The sequence below is a fragment of the Grammomys surdaster genome, unplaced genomic scaffold, assembly GCF_004785775.1.
Source record: "Grammomys surdaster isolate TR1022 unplaced genomic scaffold, NIH_TR_1.0 125881, whole genome shotgun sequence".
NCBI lineage: Eukaryota > Metazoa > Chordata > Mammalia > Rodentia > Muridae > Grammomys > Grammomys surdaster.
Genome location: NW_021620706.1, coordinates 3,888,484 through 3,905,550, shown reverse-complemented (window position 1 = coordinate 3,905,550; position 17,067 = coordinate 3,888,484). Strand labels below are relative to the sequence as shown.

At 38.4% G+C, this 17,067-nt stretch overlaps 1 protein-coding gene across 1 annotated transcript in view; it reads left to right on the top strand.

The window, feature by feature from the left end:
• The first annotated feature begins 691 nt into the window (after positions 1-691).
• Positions 692-17,067, top strand: part of Abcd3 (ATP binding cassette subfamily D member 3) — a 54,768-nt gene continuing 38,392 nt past the window's right edge. The window contains exon 1 of the mRNA XM_028752193.1: positions 692-840. Coding sequence (XP_028608026.1) covers positions 731-840 — 110 coding nt within the window. The 5' untranslated portion in view covers positions 692-730. The remainder of the gene's footprint in view (positions 841-17,067) is intronic.

The following is a 17,067-nucleotide window of genomic DNA, read 5'->3' as shown; positions in this document are numbered from 1 at the left end:
AAAAAAGAATAATTTTTCTTAAAACTCCTTTTTGTCACGCATTCTGAGCTTTTTTTTCCCACTACATTATTCTTATTAAAAAATAGAGTGGTGGACCGGTCCTCCCAAACCTATTTTACAGAACTCCTAGAGACCAGAATCCACGGCGGCTTGAAATAAGATATCTGGTTGTAGTCTTTCTTTTCCTGGTCTCCCTCCACTCTTTAAGTTGCAAATGTTGATCGTACTAGTAGTTCTGGGATGGAGCCGTTCCCCTCCTCCCCCGGCTTCTTTAAGAGGGTGGTACCGACCCATCCAGGGGATGGCGGAGGGGCAGGGCCCACTAAGTCCGGGGCGCAGGCCTGGCCCGCTCTTCCAGTTCTTGTGAAAGCTAGGGTGTGTGTGCCAGCAGAGCTCGCAAGGCTGAAGCGGGGGCTGCTCCACACCGGCGCGGAGGACCAGCATTGTCCGCCCGCCGCGTTTCCGGCGAGTCCACGGGGGTCCGCGCGTGCGCAGAGCGTCCCCCGGGGGGGAAAAGAACCTTTCGATCGCCCCGCGCCCGCGCGCGCGCCCGGGAAGCCAAAGTCCACGGTGGGCTCGGCGCGGCGGCGCGCCCCAGGGGGCGGTACCGCGCGGCCAGCCCCGCCCTCTCTAGGCGCCGAGCTATCCTCCCAGTTTCCCCCGCGGTTCCTGCACTGAGGTTGTCGCTGGCGCGTCGCCTGTCCCGCTGCTCGCTCGCCTTGCCGGTGCCATGGCGGCCTTCAGCAAGTACTTGACGGCGCGGAACTCCTCGCTGGCGGGGGCCGCCTTCCTGCTGCTCTGCCTACTCCACAAGCGGCGTCGCGCCCTCGGCCTACACGGGTGAGGCTCGCGGCCGCGCCGCCTTCCCGGGCCCGAGCAGGGTGCTGGGCGCGCGCCTTGCCCTTCTCTCCAGGTCCGGAGCTGCGCGGGTGCCCGCGGAACCCGACCAGCGGGTCCCCGAGCCCGCGGCCCTCGGCCTGGCGGCTGCCGCGCTATCCCCAGACGGTGGGAGGGAGGGGGGCGCCCTGCGCCCCTTCACCGCCACCCTCTGTATGTCAACTTTATGGGTGCGTTCTGGTTTTGCCATCTCATCGCCACTGAGCGCTAAGGCTTGCGTTCAGGATGGGCATTTTACTCGCCAGCTCGACTCCGGAGTAATGCCGGTGGATAGTGGCCAGGGGCGTTCCTAGGGGGTTTCTGGGTCCAGTGGGCACGATTTTCTTCTAAAGCGGTGCCCTCTTTTCCTGAATTGGTCAGTGAGTGCCCTGACATCTCATTTGGGAAGGTTGAATTGGTTCAGGGGTGTGTGGAGGACAAAGTTTCCTCCGTCAGCTTTATAGGTGAAAGGTGAAAGTGTGTTTTAGGTGAAGAACACTTGTTAATTACGCTGTACAGCTTCCTGCCTGGAGAGGATGTTAAAGTTTCCTTTGAACTTTTGGGAGATTAGGAAAGAAGAGAGAATTGAGTTTTGGTGGTAGGATTACAGGCACAATTTTAATTTCTTGTAGCACATTTGATTTTAGCGAGTGATAGAGAAAAGGTTACTTCCTAACTAAGCATTCTTGCTAGCCTTTGGATATTTAATATTCAATCTTAGAATAATGCTTTCATGCGTTTTATTCCATCAACCCTCTGGGCAGGTACTATTGTTTCCTGCTTTTGATTTGCTCAAACTGTCTTATTATTAGAATTTGGCCTAAAATACTAGCAGGGCGCTCCAAGTACCCGTTGATGAATTATTTTCTGTCCCATCTACTTTGACTTACTTATCGACCGCAGCATTGGCCCTTTTCTTCCTAAATCAGCTTTACAAAATAATGATATGCATCACCTTCACACACTAACTATTCGCTGTTTTTAAAAAGAGTTCTTGAAGCGGGCCGCGAATTTTTCTATTAGATTGTGTCCTTTCTGAACTCTCATTTGGGATTAAAAGTTATCAGTTATTTGGAATATGTGATAGAACATATTAAATGTTTTATCATGAATTACAATCTCTTTAGGGAAGCATTTCAGAGCATAAAATAGGCATTTTAATAGGGAGAGAACTAGATTGCTAACAGCTCTGACTGATTTAAAAACAGTTCTCTTTACTGGGACACTGTATACATACAAAACACAATAGACAGCATAAATGCCAGGTTTATAAGATTTTTGCAAGTTAAAGACACCTGTGTAATCAATGCCTAGATCAAGAAGCAGAATATTACCAGCACCCAGAAACCCTTTTTGTCCCTTTACAGTCACAGTCCACGCCAACAGCTCTACCTGGAAATAATAGCAATAGAGGTGACACAGTATAATGCAGTTTATCTTCCTAAATAATTGAAGCTGTTCATCTGCCATTCCAAAAATCTTTTTGAGAAACTTTGTGAACTTTCTGAAGATAGAATTATGCAACAGGTAGTTTTACTGAACAAAATAGAGTAGCAGAATCTTTGTTTTAGGCGTTAAATATTTTGAGGGGTGAGGATGCAGATGAGCAGATAAATATGAAACATACATTATTGAGATAAAATTATTGAACTTACATAAATCACTAATATATGATTATATATTATATAGGCATATATCTAATATATATATATATATATATATATATATATATTAGATATTGTGTACTTTCATGGTCTTATGCTTATCTTTCAATCCCTGTCGTTGGTTTCATAGTCTGGAGGTAATAAAATTCTGGCCTTCTATTTTACTGGCCTTTGAGTATGCTTGGTAACAGAGCTAATTAATTTTAATATCTGGTACTTAACTAAAGGATAGGTGGTTGCTGGGGTTTATTTTGTTCATCTTGTGAATAGTAAGTTTGTCTTAGAAGATATATTCTCTTGGAATTGGATAGTTAGTAGAACTAGTAAAAGCATTTTAGAAGTTATGTTGCAAAATTATTCTAAGTATTAGAGTAGATAAAATTCTGTTACTTTAAAATTCTATAAGTATAATTTTTATTACCCTATTAAATCACAGACACACTTTTGGAATAAATAGAATAATCATCTCCTATTTATTTTACCCATATTGTTTCATCTGTCTGTTTGATCTCTACTCCTTTTATAGGTAAAACTTATATTTATTGAAATGTGCAATTCTTAGTTACACTTGTCAAACAAATGGACACACTTGAATTAAATCCCTGTCTTATAAATTGGGACATTTTGCTCTCCCCAGAAAGTTTCTTTGTATTTTTTCTAATCATTTCCTACCACTGCTGTGCTAACTTTCCTCACTTTACTCTTCCTTAAGCAGTGGACTCTTACATGGACAAGAGTCACTAAAAAGGAATTGTTGGTTTAGGATATGCTATTTCTGCTCTACATGCTATAGGAGACAGATATATGTGACATTTAAGAATTAAGTAAGCCATCCTAAGGAGCTTATACTCTTGTTAGGGAAGAGACTTAAACATGAGATGTTAAAAGTGAAGACGGTGCCATTGAGAGTGAGGACACTTTAATACCAGCTTATCTGTGCTACTGGTGTGGTCCTGGCTTGAGTTTTGTACTTCTTCAGCCGTGTGCAGTTAACTTGTAGTCTGTTGAGTGCACTAGGCTGGCTTGTTTTGGGGTCTGATTGGCACTCTGTGCAGGCTCAATCCCTTCTCTCCATTGTTATTTTTTCTTCGAGACTTAGCTCAGGAAAGAGTTTTCCGATAGGTGTTTTCCACCGTTTCTAACTCCAGACTGATGTATCTACTCTTTGCTTTTCTGACACTAAGATTCCTCTTTCCTAGCACTCACCACTTAGTTTTGTACAGTTCTCTTTTCTTGGCTTCTGCTTACATCAGAATCTGAATTTCTTGAGGCTTTGGACTGAGTCATGCTTATTTTTCCAGTTTACTTAACTTTTATTTTTTGCTGTACTGGGATCATTACCTATTGGCCTTGTCCATGCTAGACAGGTAATTTACCACTGAGCTACTGAGACTTTGAGTGATACTTAAATCCCTCATTTGGATACGTCCCAGGGTAGACAGTAAATGTTACAGAGGGGATAAGTGATACAGAGCTGTGGACAAACTTTTTAAAGATCAGTTGACAGGAGCTGAAGAAGTAAATACAGGCCTTATCTCTATAGAAGTCATGCGTGTACCTGAGAGGCTGTAATGTGATCTGAAGAATGGGAAATCAGTAAGGCTCCCGGAATACAGGGGCAGGGACCAGTGTATGTTGCCACAGAATTTTACTATGCTAAATAAGTAAATCATGAAAGACTGAAGACCAAAGAAAGCAGTTTCCCTTCCCATCAGTACTTGTGAAAACAAAGTTCCGACTTCTCATCCGAGGTTTCAGAGCTTTCCTTCTAGTCTCGTCTTACCTGGCAAATCTTATTGTAGTCTTGCCTGCCAGTTAGTACTCTGTGTTCCAAATAGGCCAGTTTCTATACTGTTCTCTAAGCAGGCTATCCTCATTCCTGGCTTCGGAGCTTTATCCATCAGTCTTATCTGTAATTTCTCTGTCTCCTTTGTTCTCCAGTTCTTTAACATTCTTAAAGGGCTAGAGAAGGGTCACCCTGACATGAAGTATTTAGCTGCTCTTGATGATCTAAGCGATGATCACACTGCTTTTAACCGTGCACACAAGTGCCTTGCCTGCTGTACTCCGCTTCCCTGGGTATAATCTAGCTGGGCGTGTCAAGTACACCTTCGTCTTTTGTCCCTTTAAAGCCTTAGTCTATAAGTGGTGGGGTACAGTTTCCTCAGATTTTTCTGCAGTTTCTGGCAGCCCATATTTCTCTTACATCTTTGCTTCTGCTTTATTTTAGGTCCCACTTAACTTCCTGTCTTTTGAGCCTGTCTCATATCTGTGTTGCTTTCTTTGCATCTAAGCATGGTCTCCAAAATAGCTATTAAGGAAAAGTTCTGTTAGAAAATTACTAGAATTAGTAGCAAAGATTGTATCTCAGCTTAAATATCTTAAGATTCTTTTACTTGGGACCTTTCTTGTATGTTCTCACTACTGGAAACTTCTTTACCATTTCTCCAACCTGAGTCTTACCTGTTGCCAGGCTCTGCTTTAGCGTTTGCATGCCTTCCTATCTAGCAGTTACTTCTTGCACCCCCTTCCCACTAACCCTTGGTGACTTTCCTGCAAGCTAAATTGTCCCTTCCTTATATCTGTAGGGCTGGCTTCACCTTTCTTTTACAAGTTCACTGAGGGTTTTGTGTAAGTATAGGCCCTGTGAGGTACTGGGTTTGAATGACACCCTTAGAATGAACTGTTGAGTAGAGCTGTATGGCTGGCCTTACTTGAGTTTCTAAAATAAAAGGAGATGCTTGTGGGAAGCATACATTAAAGCATTAAATGGTGTGCCAGCAGCAGCAGTTGTGTACTGAGCCCATTTGTGGTAGATCAGGTGAGGGTTGTGAGAAGTGTGTCTGTGTAGTTACAATTCTCAGTTTTTGGTACATTAGCCTCTGTGGGCAGCCCCTCTGTTTCAGTGCACTTGCATGTGCTATTCCCTGCCTGAAATGTTGTTTCCATGGCTGTCACATTGCTTCCTTCTTCCCCTCTTTCAGTCATTGATCAGTTAGATCACAGTTAGACCTGTTGCCATTCGGTTTAAATAACGTCCTTTGTGTGTGTCCCTTCCTGGCTATACTTTTCTCCTCAGCACTTACTATTACCAAGTGTGCTGTTCATTGTACTTATATATCTTGTTTACTGTCTGTCTGTGCTGCTGGGATGTAATTAAGCTCCACAAAGGAAGAAATTGTTGTCTGTTTTGTTCATTGGTATAGCCTTAGTGTGTATAATTGGTTTTGGCAAATTGTACTTAGAAAATACTGTTCAGTGATTGTACCAGTGAGATGCTGATTTCTTAGAGCATGGTTACAGTTAATTTAAACAGTATAACTTTCTTGTTATAACCCTAATCCTAACCCTAACCCTAACCCTAACCCTAACCCTAACCCTAACCCTAACCCTAACCTTTTGGGAACTAGACCTCTTATGCCTTCTATTTATAAGTTCAGAAACAATATAAATGATAGCATTAGTGTACGATTTTTAAAAACCAACTTTTGACAGTTAAGGAGTAGAAATTAATATTAAAGATAAATAAACTAAAAATTATTGATATGACCATAAATATAATAAACATGGCTTTATTTTTGCTTATTCTGTATTTATGTGCCCTTTATAGTTATGCATGTTTTGTTGTTTTCATTTAAGGTGTAAATCCTTTTTTCTTTATGATCTTTATGATTATAGTTTTACGGCTTTATCGTATTTTATTTTACCTTTTCTTATTGTGTATTTTCAACGTGGAAGATTTATTTTTTCTTGTAGTGCTGGAAATGGAATCCAGAGCCTTGCTTGTGCTAACAGGGGTTGTACAGCTGATCCATTCCTATGAATTTTTATGGATAGTACTGTATAGTTTTATTTCTTAGGACTATATTGTGGAAATAAGATTAATAAATGCAAGTCTATGGATGTCTTTATCATGATGGAAGGGGTGTGGACATTTTAAATTATACAAATTGATGTGACTTTTAAAATGAGTCATGAGGAATGGTAATGCTATGACTGAGTTGTAGTATAATTTGCCGTTATTGAGGGATTTTTTTTCTCTTATAGAGGTAGAAAACAATATTGAAAAGTTAGTTTACATGTGTTTTATACATTAGCAAGAAGGAAGGTTTTTTTTTTTTTTCATTCAGCAGCAGCATCTTGATCATGAAGTAGCTTGGTGTAGTTAAGGAGGTCTTTCAGGTTGGGTAAGGGTTCAGAGGTTTATTAGCCATGCCTTAGGTCTATGACTTCTTATCAGTTTAGTACCTTCTTTGAGCCTCAGAAGAATAGGGATAGTAGTATTTATTTAAGCCATCAGACTGAATAAGAAAACATCTTAATCCAGTGCTCAACTCAAAAGCCATCATTATGCTTACCAAAAGAAAACACGAAGGACAACAAAATATTCCTCTGTTAACTTCCAAGAAATTATTGAGGATTCTTCCTAAAATTGCTTCTTAAATGTATCAATGTAAATGTCCTTAAATAGTTTTCAAGTTGGTGAATCCATTTACTTTGAGGGCATTACACTTGTTTTAGAGACATAGTTTCAGATCTTACATGCTTCCAGTTGGCATCTCCTAAATAGGATACTCTGTATTTCTCCTCCTGATAAAGAGGGGTCTAAAGTCATAGTATTTGAAGTATGGTCTCACAGTGCAGAATTGAACTATGACTTACTTTGTAGACTATAAGCTTTTGCTGAAATAGCATGAAGTTGCATTCATTTTTATGACAACCAAATAGTTTTCACTGAGACTTTCCTTTTCAAGTTGTTCCTTTGTTGTCATTGCTGTTTTTGAACCTTGAGTATTGGTTGGATGGTATACATCCTCTTTGGTGTATCACAACATCTAAAACTTTTGATCCTATAATTAGTATTTTTTCTGTATATTTTCCTCATAAATTAAAAAAATCAGATTAGAGTAAGTATAGATAAGGTATAACCTTTTTGTTTCTAGATACCCTTTGAGAATTGTTTCGGATCTTACCTGTAACTTACCAGCACCTTCTGGTGACAGACCTGTTGCTTTCCTCCTCTCTCTTACTGAGTGAGCAGAGTTGTCTTTTAGAATAATTCTATTTGAACTGGAGGGAAGGGTCTTTCTGTTTGGGCTATGGAGCTGTCAGGATGAGGCCACAGAGCTTGAGGTTTCTTTTAGATTGAAGCAGGAGAAACTTCCTGGTCTAGTCTAACATTTAGTACGTAGAGCTGCCACCATCCCTTCAGAGAGCAGATTGATTTTAGTTTGGCAGGTAAATTCATGTTTAATCCTAAACTTTACTATACCCTTCTAAGTTCTTCTCAGGCCTTCTGTACCTTTAGAGAAATGCAATGCATTGTAATACTGTCTCAGGATCCACTCATCTGGGACCTGACAGGTATTCTCCACTTCTAGTCTTTAGGAGTAGAATACACCCTGTAGTCATATGAAAGAAAAAAATTACATTTTTTTGTGTTATATGTAGCAAATTAAATTCAAATTTATTTAAAATGTTATTTCTTTATTTCTTTTGGAAAGTTTTAAGGAATGTTAGAGGTTGTTTAAAATGGAATTTGTACTGTGTACTGGGGCATTGGGCCCTTGGTTAAGAAAAATCAAGACATTTTTACTTGAGTCACTTTGGTTGTAGGCATGCATCTCTGTCAATAGGCAAGCATAGGGATACAATACGTAGACTGTTGGCTGTGTTCGTCCGTGGAAACTATAACACACGTTATGGTATTTAGTTAGGGACAACTATGAATGTTTTGTTTTGATTTTGTTTTGCTAACTTTTTGAGACAGGATTTCATCTAGCCCAGGTTGGCTAGTGTTTGAATTCTAGGTAGTTGAGAATGACCTCGAACTTCTGAGCCTCTTGTCTCTGTCTCCTAAATTTTTGGATTACTGGCATATGTTGGTCATATATATATATATATATATATATATATATTAGCATCTCTTATCCTTTTGCTAGTATAGCAAACCTAAGTGAAGGCAGCTGAATAAATATAAATGGCAAAGGAAGCCCATCAGAGCATCATCAGTAGCATGCTGCCTGCAGATAGGTACAGCAAGCAGCTCAGCACTGCACTGGGAGCACAGGCAGACGTAAGGCAGACTGTATAATCTACTCCATGTGTAAGTTACCTTGATGATGTCCTTCTTTTGTTTTTAAGCCGTGCATGATTTTTTTTCAGACCACAATTTAATATACTTACTTATTATTTATTCACACATTTCGAGACAAGATCTTATAGAACTCAGGCTGGCTTTGAACCCAGATGTGCAATTAAGGATGACCTTAATTCTTGAGCCTTCTGCCTCCTCGTTTCTCAGGTGTTGAGTTTGTTGGCATGCGCTGCCAGATTTAACGTAATATTTCATGTCTGTTGTTGTTGGCCTTAACAAATGGATGCATTATGTGGAATGGAACAGTTTCTTGGGCATGTAATAGTTTAGCTACTGTGTTGTGTTTATATGCCACCCATTGTATGTTCTTAATTTAAAGTGTTTATGAAACTTAAGCCTGTGAAGTAAGGTACATGGTGTCTCTAAAGAAGGAAGTGATTATTTTAATGTAGTAAATAGCACTAGACTAGACTCAACAAATAGTTTTTAAATTATTCTCTCAATGCTTCATTATTTCAAATATTAACCCATTTTGAATAACTAAAAGTTTTAATACACCTTAAATTTAAATACTAAACAAGAAAAGGAAAAAGCACCTATCATTTATCTGTTACATTTCATTGATCTTAAAACTACTTTTTTTTTCATATTATAGCAAAAATATTGTATGTCAGCTTATATGGAGGGCTCTAAATTCAGTGTCATTATTGTTCTTCAGTCTATTACATGCTTAGGAAAACAAGAACTTGAAATAGAATCATGTATTTTCCTCATTCCAGACCAAGGGTTGGAGGAAGTAGGCTGACATGAGATTAGTAGGTGGATAGACCAACTTCTCAGAAGATGCTGAGACTTTGTGGATGATCAAGAGACCCTCTTCCCGAAGTGGAGAGCTATGGGCCTGCTCTGAACCTCAACATGTGAGAATATAGTGATGAAGCAAGAGACTGACACTAATCCTGGCCCTCATGCACCTGCATACCACTGCAACCACACTCTAACACACATGTTTATGTATCACATATGTACACATGCAAAAAGAAGACCTTTGAAAAAAGAGCCATGCAATATAACATTTCAATACCACTTTTCTAGTTCGGTCTCAAACACTCCTACTAAAAGGTCTTCCTATACTAATATTATATTTAGAATGCCATTCTCTGTTTACCTGTGTATAGAATTTTATTGCATTAAGAAATAGATTTAAGGTATTTTCAATTGTAGGATTCCTTTAACTTTTTCTATCAGTTGTGCCCAGCCATTGAGAGAAAGAGAGAGAAAGAGAGAGAGAAAAAAAAGAGGGAGAAAGAGGGAGGTGTGGGAGAAGGCAGTGTAGGATAAATGGTAGCATACAATTTTGTGTTTGATATGGGTTCAACAAAAATATCTATCTCCCTTGGAGAAAGTGGGATCAGTAAGAGGTAAAATTATAAAATTTACCTAGTGCATTCAGTTGAATGTTGTTTCTTAATAGGCTAGACAGTAAGTTTAGCACTTTGAGTGAATATTGTTTCTAAGACAAATCTTGTGGAAGTACAAATAATAGAAAATCCACACAACCTAAGAATTCCTAGCTCAGTGTTAGGAGTGTAGTCTTTTGGGAGAGATCATGGAGTTAGGAAGATTTAGTTAATATGCTTATTAATATGGAAAGATTTCACCTTTGACCCCAATCTTAATTTCTTTTACTTGAGGGGTCAAAGGTGTTCCAAGTGTGGAAAACAGCTTGAACAAAGATATTAAGAAGGGTTGGCAGGGACATGAAAATTGAAGATAGTACTACAAACTATTTAATGAATTTTTAATTTTATATTTTAGACATATTTTACATTTATTGTTTATATCAATTGTTTGAGATAGTTTTATTATTTTTCTTTTGTGAGCGAGGAATCAAAGAGGTTTTAAAACATTAGGTGTGAGAGTCCTTAGGATTGAATTGATTGGGGTAGAGAGACAGCTCAGCATTAAGAGCTGCTATTGCTCTTGCAGAGGACCCAGGTTTGCTTCTCAGCACCCATAGGGTGCTCACAACCGTCTGTAGCTCCAGTTCTGGGAGATCTGCTCCCTTCTATCCTCATTGGGCCTCAGCCACTCAAGTGGTCTAAAAATGTGCAGGCAAAACACTCATATACATAAAAAAATCTTAAATCTATAAATAATTAAGATTGAATTAATCATGTGGATTGTAAAGAATAAATCTTTTTACTCAAATTCTTTTAAATGAACTTTGATTCAGAGGAACGGTCGGGACTTATTCATGGGCTGAAAAAAGATTTTATATTAAATGCAAAACAAAGTTATTTGTTATATTTATTATTAAAATATAATGTTGAAATACTTAACAGTTTTCCCTTCTATGCGTGCATGTATGTCTGTGTGGGTTTGTGAACATGGGTATGGGTGTCCATGGAGGCCAGAGGTGTCTAATGTCCTGTAGTTAAAGATACAGGAAGTTGTGAACCATGTGATCTGAGAGGTTCCAAACTTCTAACCTCTGGTATGTGCTCTTAACCACAGAGCATTTCTTTAATCCTGCTTTGTAAATTTTTCTTCAATTGTGTGAAATGTGTTAATCCTATTGATTATTCCAGTTGTGTATTATATTTTTTAAATTTTATTTAGTTCTTTCAGGTCAGGCGCTACTTTCATATATTTTTCATTAGTGGATAACATTATATTAAAAAAAAAGTTATGGATCTGGAGAGATGGCTCTACAGTTTAGAGCACTTGCTGCTCTTCTAGAGGACCAGAGTTTGATTTCCAGTACCCACATGACTGCTCACAACTGTCTGTAATTATATAGTTCCAGGGGATCAATACCTTCTTCTGGCCTCTACAGGTACCCGGCACTCATGTGCTGCAGGACATGCACTCAGGCAAGACACTTAGACAGTACAATAAAACAAAAAATACTTTTAAAATGTGTTTACAGAGTATTTAAAAATAATACTCTGTATATTGTTTTAAAGCCATTTCTGGAAATGTAAACATTTGAAATCTGTGGTCTGCATTTTCTGTAATTCTGTGGGTCTTGGTTAGTGTGTAGTTGTGCTTGATTATTATTGGCTGTTGTCTGGACATTTGATCTCAAATTAACTTTCAGAATTATGTCAAAGCTTACAGACAGAGTCATTTTCTTTTTTCTTTTCTTTTTCTTTCTTTCTTTCTTTTTTTTTTTTTCGAGACAGGGTTTCTCTGTATAGCCCTGGCTGTCCTGGAACTCACTCTGTAGACCAGCCTGGCCTCGAACTCAGAAATCCGCCTGCCTCTGCCTCCCAAGTGCTGGGATTAAAGGCGTGCGCCACCACTGCCCGGCCAGAGTCATTTTCTTTAAAGAGCATTAGATTTAGATTACCTAGGTGGAGTGTCAGTCTACATCTTAATAAACAAAAACAGGATTCATATTTCAGGATTCATGCTTTAGTTACATCTTTGTAATAGTAAATCTGTCACATTAAATCATTGTCTGCACTTATGAACTTCAAATCTAAAGATTCCTTTGTCTTTTGACTGACTTCCATATAGTTCTCGTATTGGAATATGAACACAAAGCATAGTTCAACAATTGCTTTACAGAATTCTTTACTATTATTATTTATTATGGCTAAGGACTTGCTGCCCTCCACTCTTCCCAAAGGCACGTTATCTTTGGGAAAGGAAATGTTTCATTTTGCTGGGCATTAGTTTGGAGCTGATGGTTTCTCATACTCCCTGCCTTCACATGTTCTCGAGCATGTGCCCCTTTCCCCTCTCAATTCCCTCTTGAGTTCATTCTCAACTCTAACCTGTTCCAGCCATCATTTCTAATAATTTCCATGGCTTTTCTTCCTATCTGTATAGCTACTGCCTTTGTTACGTGTTTATTATGTCTGACTTGGGATAATTTATGTATTCTAGTATGTTCTCATTAAGGGCAGAGATTTTCTCAAGTATTATCCCCACTAAACATAACTATTAGCTCTTCCTCACATAGTGCTAATATCTGAATCTTTGCAATGTGTTAGGTTCTGTCATAAACACTGTATGTGTCTTAGCTGATGGAAACTGATGGAGATCTTGTAACTGATGGTGGTATTATTTCCATTTTGTAGACAGGAAAACAAGGTACAGAGCAATTACGTAAGTTGCCCAAAGTCATACAGTTAGCACATACTGTCATCAGAATTCTGATCCAGAAATTCTCTCTAGTGCTGTAGCTCTGCTTACAGCTAGAACACATTTAATTTGCTTTGAGGTAAATGTATTTTGTTGTTGTTTCACTAGAAAGGGCTGCTTTCTTTTCTTTGGTGTACTCAACACCCTTATGAAATAAGTTTTCCGCCCACGGTGTCCATGATATTATTCACCTCCACCCCCTTCGAGTCACCTTCACACTAAGTCTGTTAGTTTTAAGTCTCAGTTTAGGTTTTACATGAATAAAGGCTTAGGTTAACATTAGTCCCACTTTTCTTTGTATTTCAAAGCACTTTGCTTAGATCTAGTACTTGTCTGATTTTATAGCTCTATCAGTACTCTAGCTAGATTATAACCTCTTTGAAGGCAAGACTATTCCTGTTAACCTATGAGCCTGTAGTATAGTGTAGTATTGCTCAAAGCTTATAAAAATGGTTGTTTTCAATTTTTAATTACACATCGTATATTTCCTTAATTTTAAATAATTTCTTTTAAAAATAATTTTGTTTTATTTATATATGCTGCGGATACACATGTGCCATGTGTGGAGGTCAGAGGACATCTTTAGGGAGTTGGTTCTCTTTCCTCTGTGGGTTCTGAGGGTTGAACTTAAGTACTTTTACTCACTAAGCTGACCTTAAGTTGGTAGTTCTTTAATTTAAAAACATACTCTTCCTTATTAGAGTGTAAAGGCCTCTTTCTGTATATATCTCTCCATTGTGAGCTTTCATGATCCCACTCTCCTCTCGGTGATCTGTTGGTTTCCTTTCTTTTCTCTGTCCTTTCATAAAATTTTAAGAACAGATTTTGAGTCCAAGTGGATCAAAAGTCAATGTTTTACATTCACTGTGTCCTAGTTTTATGATATGGTTTCAACTACCTTTAGATTTTAGAAAACAAAAATGCCTGTAAGATGACAGAATTGCCTTTCTTGACTACTTAGAAGAATAGAATTTAATCTGTGAATTCTATAAGGAAAAACATGTTTTGTGTTAGATTCTTCCTCATAAATAAATATTCTTCAAGTTTGTATTTACTGACTTAAATATGGGTATGCACTGTTTGCTTTATAGGAATATATTGTTAGAAAACTTGGCATCAGTGTTATGGAATGTAGCTATTGTTAGTAGCATTTGGCTTTTAAGGTTTTATACTTGTGGCCTCAATTATCTTCTAGATCTTAGAAGTCAGACAATGTTAATGGAGAGAAAAACTCAAGAATTTTATTGATTGGCTTGTGTGTTGACTGTATATCTTTAAGCACTTCAGCCATCAGTGAAGGTAGTTTGTGTCCAGGTAGATGTCTACAATTCTGACTTTATTCACAATGAGATACCAATAGCTGGATTACTTGGGAAAATGCTAGGTGGTAGGAGGAAGTGAATGTGGTCATTAGTTGAGCTTTACTTTGAAATGGTGCTTATTAAAACAGCCATGTCCTGTGGGTCTCATGAAAATCTGGTGTCCTTGTCCCCTCAGATGTCTTGTTGAGGGAAGCTGCTCACTCATTCACTTGTCCTGTCGACTTGCTGCCTTTCCTGGAGTTAGACACCTGTGTATCTGGTCACTTAGACTTTTTGTGTTCTTCATAGACAGATTTTAAAAGTCTTGGTCTGAAACAAAATTTAAAAGAGAAAACAAAATGCAAGTTTAGAACTATCTATCATATGTCAGTCACAGTAGGCATCAGTGATATGGAGATGGAGAAGACAGGGACCCGTTTTCATGGTGAGGGGCAAATGCACTGTGTGGATTGTGGATGAGTGCAGCAGATACTTGATAGTCTCTCCTTGAAAGGAAAAATCAGGCAAAGAAGACTTCTAAGATAGAGTTGCTGGATTGTTACGCTGACTGGACAGTTGAAAACTGAGGGGAGATAGATTAATTACTTTGTTAGCACACAGTAGGTGTGAGGAAGGACCAATCTGACTTTTATCCCAAGAAGTCAAATAAAAGATGGCTGTGAGTGGCCATGTGGGTGCCAGATACCCCCTGAGAGTACCAAGTACTCTTAACAGAGAGCCTTCTCTGTGGCTCTGATTTGGTTTTTGGAATAAGTTCTCATTACGTATCCCAGGTTGGCCTGGAACTCATAGTCTTTTTGCTTCAGTCTGGGATTATACATGTGTGCTATGGTGCTTGCCTAGGAAGACTCCTTTTAAGCAGTAGCAGCAATATGTAAAGACACAGTGCAGTGTGAGAGCATGTGAATTAACACTTTATAAGTGGGAGATGGTCAGATTCTTGGCACTTCACAGTTCAACCTGATTAATGTCAGCACACAGAGCTTGTGCTCGGTGGCATCTGAGCCTGACTGGGCAGGAACCAAGACCTGAGCTACTTCAGTACCGTACTGTAGAATTTGGACTTGTTCTGAAAACTGTGCTTATTTTAAAAGCTTTAGTTACAAACTATACATTCTAATGGTATAAAGTTAAAAAAAAATAAAACCAGAACTACTGACAGGATAAGAACAATCTAGTTTTTGTTCTGTTTTAGTAGTGATCTTTACATGAAGCAAATATAATACTTTATAATGCTTTATGCTCAGTAACTGTTAAAACTTTGACGTCTGTTTTTTGAGAGTTTTCTTTATAAATCTTTGGGTGTGATACTTTTTCTTGGGATGGGATAGGTAGGAGATGTTATCTGACAATTTTCTCAATGTCTCATCTTTCCAATCCATTACTTTTTTTCTTTATCTGCCTCCTAAGATTAGGTGATCCAGTTTTGGAAATTTATGTTTTTCTAGGAGATTAGACATTTCATCCAAGTTTTTAAATTACTTTATAAGATATCCAGAGACAAAGACTCCCTGCTTTAAAACTGTAATAGTTTTGTCTTGTGCTTTTGTATTCCTCTTACTTTTTTAATTTTAAGAGTGGGCTTCACTGTGAACTCCAGTCTAGCTTCCTGATCCTGGCTCAGTCTCTATGGTCTTGGAATTAAAAGGCAGGCACAGCCTTACACTTGGCCTGTATTCTTCCTTTAGTATTAGATTACCAGGTTCTTTATTCCAAGGAGAGAAGAATTAGCTCTTGGATATTTATTGCTTAAGGTTGACAGGTTTTCTGTGGATTGTACATTAGGCCAAACGAGATTAGTGAAAGGTATGTGCTCTAAACAAAGAATGCTATGGAGATTTAGAGGAAGAAAGTCATGGGAGAGCCATTTGACATGGATGTGAAGGCACAGGGAGAGATGATTTGGGGGTGGACATGAGAGAACAGGCACTACTTCAGAATTCTTATTCCATTTTCGTGGATTATATACCCACAAGTAGAATTGCTGGATCATATGGTAAGAATTCTACTTTAAATTTTTGAGGAATTTGTGTTTTGTTTTTAATAACCTGGGTTACATTCTTGCTAGTTGTACAAGAATTCCCTTTTCTGTATATCTTTGGCAACATTGCTATCTTTTGTTTATCTGGTAATAGTGATCCTATTAGGTATTAGGTATATTTCACTGTAACTGTTAAAAAGTATTTATTCATTCTTTTTTTTTTATTTATGTATGTGTCTGTGTAAGCTTTGTGTACCATGTCTTGTGCAGGTAAACGGGGAAGCTGTAGGAAGTGGAGTTACAGGTTGTTGTGAGCCGTCTTATGTGGACTCTGAAAAGTGAATGCGGGCCCTTTGAAAGAGCAGCAAATACTTTCAAATGCTGGGTCATCTCTCCAGCTCACAGTGTAGCTTTTATTTGTGTTTTGTTGATAAATAAAGTTGAACATGGTTTGATATGTTCATTAGCTACTTAGATTTCTTTGAGTATTGACTGTGCTAATTTTTGAATTATTTGTTTTCTTGTCTTTTTAAAACATTCTTTATGTTTTGAATGCCAACTCCTTACTAAGTGAATGGTTGCAAATATTTTCTCTCTGATATCACTTCTGCTTTGTAACAACTCTATAGTTTGCAATGTAGTTTAAACAATCCTATAATATATACACTTAAATTATAAACAATAATCCTAAGTATTGTTTTTTAAAGATTTATGTATTTTTATTTTATAAGTGTTTTTTTACATTTTATATTTTATAAGTGTTTTGCCTGAATGTTTCTAAGTGTCCTTGTCCCCATGAAGGCCAGAAGAGGGCACCAGATCCCCTGGAACAGGAGTTAAGTTTTGATCCATCATGTGGGAATTGGGAACTGAACCTGGGTCTTCTGCAAGAGTAGCCAGTGCTCTTAACTGCTGATCTATCTCTCCAGCCCCAACTTGGGCACATTTAAAACTGAAACATCTGGGCAGTAG